We start from the raw sequence: 7,994 nt of genomic DNA, 5'->3' as shown, positions 1-7,994 counted from the left end.
TGTCTCCCATCTTAACGGCTGATGATAATCGGGAGGCCCTAGTCATACAAAGTAAGATAGTTCTGGGTTCAGACTGTGACTGTGCCTTTACTATATGCAATTTAAGAGGCTTTTCTGACTCTTAGCTCTCTCATCTGTAAAATGAAAACAACACAGGATTACATAAATTAAAATCAGATGTGTTAAAACAAGAAGTGGGGACTTAGAAAGTTAACCAAACTCAGTGTTAACTACAGTAACATTCTCCCTTTGACCCTAGACATTGGCAGAGCAATACTGTGAGGTTTAGCATCATATAGGTGTCAGAGACAGGGCAAGTCAGCTTGAAAGCTAAAGACAGTCGGTGGTTGGAATGCAGTGTGACAAGTTATGACATAAAGGACATACATTGCTCTGGAATCAGTTCTGCATGGGAAGTTGGCAGTATCAGGGAAGGCTTTCTGGAGGGAGTGACTACTGTGGACAGAGACCACAGAGACAGGCAGCGCACAGGTCTGAGAAAGCATACCCATGTGGGGGAACAGAGAGGGTTCTGGCAAGACGAACTGTGACAAATCATAATTGTGTGGATGTTCTTTGTGGAAGGGTTTATGTTTCTTTCTACGAGGAAACAGAAGGTAAAACAAACAAACAAACAAAAAAATCAAACCTGATCCTTCACTTAGAAAACTTAAGTGGGGAGTATCAAGTTAAAACGTCATGACGTGAAATGTATACAGCTTTGGAGAGTTTAAACCTGACCTTCAACCCTGGTTAAACCCCATGGGTGACTTAAGATACTGCATCTCTCCATAATTTCGTGGTCAACCAGCTGTATCACCTCTCTCAGGGTTACTGCAAGGATTAAATGGGTGTGCAAGGCAAGTTCTCAGCAATACGCGTGTGACATAAGCAGCATTTGAAACAAATATCAATTCTCTTGACTGAACCACCTGTAGCGGGAGGAGAAAAGCCTCTCCCCTCCCTTTCTTTCCTTCCCTCATCCAGCAGTGTCGGCGGCAGCAGCCCAAAGCTGCGGATGTACAGAACGTCCACTCCAGCCGGCACTCTGCTGATTAATGGATAGGGGCGCGGAGCCCGTCGCGGGCGGCAGAGAGGCTGGGCATGCTCAGTGCGCACGGCGGCGCAAGACAGCGGCGGGGGCGGGGCCGGGCGCGCCAGGCGCATGCTCAGTGTTCCCATCTGCTCTTTCCATCCAGTGCCGCAGCCGGAAAACCGCAGCGACGGCGGCGGCGGCGGCTCAAGGGGAGCGAGGCGTCCGGCCACGGGAGGGGTAGCGGAAAATACGAGGACAAGCCCGATAAGGCAGGAGCCGAGGGCCCGTGATTTGATTTGCGGCCTTCTCCAGGCCGCTGCCTTGGCCCTGAGCTGCGCCGAGGAGGCGGGCGGCGGCGATCGGAGCGCCGGAGAAGCGCCGGGCCGCGGGCGGCTCGCGCGCTGCAGCGATTCTGACGTTTTCCGCGGCGGGTCCCGCGGCCCGAGGGGCGGCCGTGAGTGAGGCGGGGCGTGCGCGCTCCGCCATGGCGGGGACACTGTCCGCGACGTGATCGTCCAGGCTGCCCCCGCCCGAGCATTCCGGGCCCTCTCAGCCGCCACCCTCCTGCGAGCCCGTGTGACTAAACGGAGACAAAGGGGAGGCGGCGGGGCAGACCCGGGCCGGAGCGAGCGCGGCCGGGTGCCGCCTCACGTCTATGCCCGGGGCCGCGGCGGCTCCCGCGGGCGGCGGACTCGCGACGAGCACAGCTGAGCTTTTCCGTGCCCGGCGCCCGGGAGGGCCGCGACCGGCGCGGACGATCTGAACTCCTCTCTCCGCCACACCATGTGAAGGCCGTCGTCCCTCCATCCCAACCAGCCGCCGTGAAAGATGGGGGATGCTGCAGACCCGCGGGAGATGAGAAGGACGTTCATTGTTCCAGCCATCAAACCCTTTGACCACTATGACTTCTCCAGGGCCAAAATCGCCTGCAATCTGGCCTGGCTGGTGGCCAAAGCCTTTGGGACAGGTAAGTGGTGTCGTCCCTTTCCTCTTCCTCCCGATGCTGTCCACATCCCAGTTTTTGTTCCTGATTCCAGCCCCCCTCCCCCATGTGTATCTTCCGGTACAGGTTTAGGGAGATGACGGGAGACGAGCTCTAGGAGAAAGAAAGAAGGCAGGTTTGGTCTTAAATGAGGTGCCCTTGACTGACGCGGGAGGGGTTGACCGGGCTCCTTTTATTGAATAGCGTGTGTCTAAATTCCGCGAGCAAATTACCGTGTTTTCCCAAAATGGCTTTAATGTGTGGTGTTTTCCTTATTATCTTGGATACGTTTCCCTTTCGGTCATAATTGTGGTTACCATACAAGAAATCTGAGCTTATTACTGGAAGAAGGTGGGGTACTATATTGATCTTGACATTTGTAATGGTGGTTGCTAGTCAGGCTATGTAGGATGAAAGGTGGTCACTGTTGAAGTGCAGTATCTTTTGTAGGCATTCCTTACTCCTCTCACAGCCTTTCATACACATTTCAAATTCGCGTTAAGCCACCCATTAAAACCACTTTTAGTTTTCTGACTGGATAGTGCTTTTTCACTTAATGTCACTGAGGCAAATTGCCTTTTCCAAATGGATTTTGACGTCATAAAATCAGATAAACAACCCCTCCTTCCTTTGAGTTTTTCTTTTTTGAAGTAGAAGTGTTTTTTTTTGGGGGGGGGGGCGCTTGGGGCGGGGATGTGTTGTTGACATAGAAATCCTGTAGTACAGCAGTAATTAAACACTCCCTCTCTGACCCAGCCTTTGCAGAATAACAGGAAAGGGGCCTCCTGCTGTCATTCCTCAGCTCTTGCTTTAGGAACCCTTGTTGTGGAATGCTTTAAAAAAAATTACAGAAGTTCCTCCATGCTTGCAAAATTGTCTCCGGGTTGTTTGTGGGGGATGACTGATTTCTTGTTTTAGGACTGTGAAAATATGTGGCTAAGTGGTTTAATCCAGCTTTATTGTTTAACTGTATACATAGGCAAGTGTTTACAGAGCTTGTATATCTAGGCTAAAGACTAGATGAATCTCCCCCCCCCCCGCCCCACCACTGTCAGTAAAAGTATTTGAAGTCATTTAGAAGAAATTTTTATGTTTATGTCTGTCTTAATTTTATTTTCCTATACTTTGATAGAGAGCTGACATCAGGAATGAATGGTTTTTTGAACTAATTTAAATTTTAAGTGGAAAACAATAATAGGAAGCACAGATAATACTTTTTAAAATTTCGATATAAAGAATGGGAAGCAGTATCCTAACTATCCACTTGGAGAACAAATGGGGCTCTCTAAGTGTATAGAGAACGGGGAAATTGACACAGTTTCCTGTGTGGAAGCTGGAAGACAGAGGAAACCAAAGGCATTTCTTACCATCTGAAACGGAGAGGGCGCTTAAAGTGCAGAGGTGAATGTATTGCTGTTCATTCTCACAGAGGCTTCTGAGCAGAAACGCCCTACTTTCTGGATGTGTGTCAGGCTGGTCACTGGATTCTGGAGTGCTTGAACACACTTGAGAAGAAAGAAAGTAAGGGTGTATACTATCAGTGGGATCCGACTTCTTCCAGGCCCTCTGTGGCCCTTGGCATTGTTTTAGGTTAGGATCCACTCTGATGGCAGTGTGCTCTGCATTAAAGCAGGAGGGAGCCAGGGCAGCAATTGGCCCGGAGAAAAGATCTAAGTAAGTCCTTAAGAGAGTGACAAATTGAAACAGTCTTTAAAATGACTCTGTGTGTGTGTGTGTGTGTGTGTGTGTGTGTGTGTGTGTGTGTGTGTGTGTTTTCTGAGAGGGTCTCACTGTGTGTGTTCAGCTGACCTGGTACTTGATATAAAGTCCAAACTGGCCTCAAACTCAAAGCAATCCTCTGCCTTAGTGCTAGGATTAGAAATGTATGCCACCATGTTCCACGTTTGCTTTGCTTTACTGAGAGTCTTTTTTTTTTTTTAAATGATTTACTTACTTTTATTTTATGTGCATTGGTGTTTTGCCTGTATGTGTGTCTGAGGGAGGGTGTGGGATCTCCTGGACCAGACGGTACAGTTGTAAGCTGCCATGTGGGTGCTGTGAATTGAGCCCTGGTCCTCTGTGAGAGTAGTCAAGTGTTCTTAACCACTGAGCGTTCCCTCCAGCACCCTTTGGCAATCTTTAAAACATGTAACATAAACTTGTTTTCTCTTATTCAAAATGTTAACCCAGCTTTTTAGGATAATGTTGTTGTTAGAAATAGTTTGTTGTCTCATGTATTATTTATATATTGTGTGTGCTCGGGTGTGTCCTTGCTCCCTCTTCCTCACCCATGAGAGGACAACTTGCTGGAGTTGGTTCTCTCTTTCCCATGTGGATTCCAGGGCTAAGACTCATGTTGTCAGTCTTGGTGGCAAGGGCTTATAATTTGAGCAATCTTACGGGTCCCTTTCTAACTTGATACACAAAAAATGATCAGTTTTAGAGCTGTATGTTGGAAAAGCAATTTATAGTGGTTAACGCACAGTCAATTGTGGGCAAAGAATAAATTAATTGAATTGTAACTCCAACAAGACACTAGCATCTAGAAAGCAGATACGAGGTATTTGTGTGAATAATATTCTTGTTCTGAAAAGTAGTCCAAAGGCCTCATCTTTGGAGTAGGATGTGTTTTCATTAGTTTTTAGTTTTTGAAAGGCAGTGTCTCATGGGATCTAGACTACTAGCCTTGGCTTCACCGTATAACCAAGAATTACACTGAACTCTGCTCCTCCTACCTCAGTTTCTAGAGTGTGCTGGAGATTACGGGCTCCAGTCTTAACAGTTTATTTTCTCAAAGAATGCCTCTATGCTTTTGTGTAAATGAAGAATAAGTTTGTGTAGATGAATTTACAGCAGCAATAGGTGTTCTGGTTGTAAAAGAGGAGGTTAAATTGCCTGATAACCTTTATTGTGTTTGAAGACTTAACACATTCAAGCAGCCATATAATTGAAATTGCCTTAAGTGTTTTGTTCCTTTAAATCTTCCAACTGATGGGTATAGAATCTCTTGGAATGGTTTTTTTTTTTCTGCTCCCTACCCCTCTGTGTGTGTGTGAGAGAGAGAGAGAGAGAGACAGAGACAGAGACAGAGACAGAGAGACAGACTCATGATATAGCCCTGGCTGATCTTAAACTCACAGTGTAGACCAGACTAGCCTGGACCTCACAGACTCTTCTGCTTCTACTTCCTAAGTGCTGGGACTGAAGGTATACACCACTGTGCCTGGCGGGCGTGTGTGTGTGTGTGTGTGTGTGTGTATGTGTGTGTGTGTGTGTTTTGATACAGATTCTTGCTGTGTAGTTCTAGCTTAGAATTCATGTGAGTCCTATTTGGCCTCTTGACTGCTGAGATTGCACAGGTGAGCCTTGATGCCCACCTTAAGGCTCATTTTGCAGTGTCAATTTATCATGTTAACTTTAGTAGCTAAATTTTCATTGTGTTTGTTTCATGTGTACATGCGACTTTGCCTCTTTTCCATCCCTTTGGCACATAGGCAGAATCACTCTGCTTTTTGAGACAAGTTTTCTCATCGAACCTGCAGTTTTGCAGTCACTCAGATCCTCAGGCTTGTTCAACAAGCACTTTTACTTAAACAGAGCCGTCCTCCCAGCCCCTCTTTTCCTTATTCCATCTAGTTAGTGGTATCAGATCATTTACTGGTGGAAGTATACTTTGTTACATTTCTGTTACTTACCAGCAGATATTGTTAAAATCCTATAGAAGTCCTGACTCTCAGATATTTACAGGGATTGTTAGAGCATTGGGTAGCCATGAGGTGAAAAAAAGACATGGGGCAAAGGCTGTTTGGGACATTATTGCAAGAGTTTGGACAAGAGGTGATGAGGACTCAGGTGGGGTGGATATAATAATAAACCTGCTGTATTACTGGGCACTTACTGTTTGTCACACACGTCACACATAGTATCTTATTTTAATTCTCATGACGGCCTTAAGAGGCGGAAACTGTTAATCATCCCAGTCTACAGGGTTCAGGAGCTCATCCAGAGGCATCAGAGTAATGGGACTGGGGTCAGAACCGGGAAGTCTGGCTTGTGCGTGCACTCTTAATACTTAAGAACTACTTTACATGTGCCAAAGGGATGGAAATGAGGCAAGTGGCAGACGAAATCCAATCCTTAGGATTTCTTGAAGACTGAATTTGGGATAAGTGGGTGACTGCTTTGAGGAGTATAAATGAGGATATGGCCGGCCACCTGAGGAATCAGAGGAAGTGAAACTTGGGGACTTCGTGACTAGGAAGGTAGATTGTGATACCAGTTAATGGAGAGGAAGATGGTTTTACCTTCTTTTAGTTTTTTAAGTTTTATTTATTTATTATGTGTACAGCGTTCTGCTTGCGTGTATGCCTGCAGTCCAGAAGAGGGCACCAGATCTCTTTATAGATGGTTATGAGCCACCATGTGGTTGCTGGGAATTGAACTTGGGACCTCTAGAAGAGCACCCAGTGGTCTTAACCTGGAGAGCCATCTCTCCAGCCCCTGTGTTTTTATGTTCTCGAGCTTAGTGTAAGTCCAAGTATGTTTTCTGGGAAGTCCAATAAAGTAGATAGTCACAAATAAAGATAAGACTGCTAAGACTGCAGTATGGCTCAAGCTGGGTCTAGAAATAACAGTTTGCTGTTCTGTGGATAGCAACATATAAATAAGGTTATGTGTGAGGAGATGTAATTGTGGAGGACAAGGAAAAAGTTGAGGACAATTTAGGAGAGTGAGTGCTTAAAAGGAGGCAGAGGCAGAGAGAGGCAGAGAGAGGCAGAGGCAGGGCAATCAGTTAAGGACCGTATTGTTGAAGTATATAGGCCATTGAGATGGCTGAGCAGGTAAAGGCCCTCAATTTAAGTCCTAACAACTTGAGTTTGGTCTGTAGGAACTACACGGTAGGAGCAGATAACTGACTCTGGTAAGTCCTTCTGTGACTTTCACAGCCACACATAAGCCTCCCCCGCCCCAAATAAATAAGTAAGTAAATGACCGAATAAATGTTCAAATATTTTAGAAGAAAAGATACTAACCCTGAAGTCCTGGGAAGAAAGGTGGTTTGACAAACTGGTTTTAAGCTAAAGTGAAAGTCTAGCTGCAGTATAGTCATGATAAGAGCCGTACAATGAGAATAGTGACTCAGAGCATCTTATGTAAAATTGTTTTGTTTAGTTCTGAGAACAACTCTATTGAGCAGATAGGTTATTTCTTCACCTAAGTCTCTGTCAGGGTTTCCCAACTGTAGACCTATTTATTGGTCAGATAATTCTTTGTTCAATCAGTGTCCTCAGTTCTTGTTCAAATGCTGAAAGTATTCTCTGCACCTGCTGGAAAGTCGGAACACGCTGTCAGGTTTACATTAAGGTGCAAATGATGTCCACATTGAAAGCAAGAGGTTAGGAAGTATAGTCCCTACCCCCCCCCCTTTTTTTGTTAATAAAAGAAGAAACAGGCATGGAGAAGCTCATTACATTATCTTTGGCCATCCAGATAAATCTAGTGAAAATTTTCCTTTTTTTTTTTGTTCTGTGCAAGGTCATAGCATCAGACATCATTTCCAGAAGCTCTCATGCAGTACTCCTTTAAAAAGCTGAAGGGTGTATTTTATGTTACATGCATATCACCATTAAAAAATGAAATATTGGAAATAGCATAGAAAATGGGTTTGAGTAGGACTAAAAGTTATGACGGGATCCATTGGATGTTAGAGCTGGTGAGTACAGACAGATGGGGGGAATCCATGGATGTTAGAGCTGGTGAGTATAGACAGATGAGGGGAATCCATGGATGTTAGAGCTGGTGAGTACAGACAGATGGGGGGAATCCGTGGATGTTAGAGCTGGTGAGTACAGACAGATGGGGGGAATCTATGGATGTTAGAGCTGGTGAGTACAGACAGATGGGGGGAATCCATGGATGTTAGAGCTGGTGAGTACAGACAGATGGGGGGAATCCGTGGATGTTAGAGCTGGTGAG

General features: G+C 45.7%; 1 protein-coding gene across 4 annotated transcripts in view; it reads left to right on the top strand.

The window, feature by feature from the left end:
- Positions 1-1,184: 1,184 nt before the first annotated feature.
- Camsap2 (calmodulin regulated spectrin associated protein family member 2) overlaps positions 1,185-7,994 on the top strand; it is a 77,429-nt gene continuing 70,619 nt past the window's right edge. For 3 of the 4 annotated variants that reach the window (XM_021175974.2, XM_021175928.2, XM_029476040.1), the window contains exon 1: positions 1,186-2,003. In XM_021175974.2, the coding sequence (XP_021031633.1) occupies positions 1,865-2,003 (139 nt within the window). In that variant the 5' untranslated portion in view covers positions 1,186-1,864. Of the gene's footprint in view, positions 2,004-7,994 lie in introns of all 4 variants that reach the window. The other variant, XM_029476035.1, reaches the window with a different exon arrangement.

This window comes from Mus caroli, chromosome 1 (assembly GCF_900094665.2).
Source record: "Mus caroli chromosome 1, CAROLI_EIJ_v1.1, whole genome shotgun sequence".
Lineage (NCBI taxonomy): Eukaryota > Metazoa > Chordata > Mammalia > Rodentia > Muridae > Mus > Mus caroli.
Note: the sequence above shows the minus strand (reverse complement) of the source record. Positions and strands in the feature narration are given on the sequence as shown.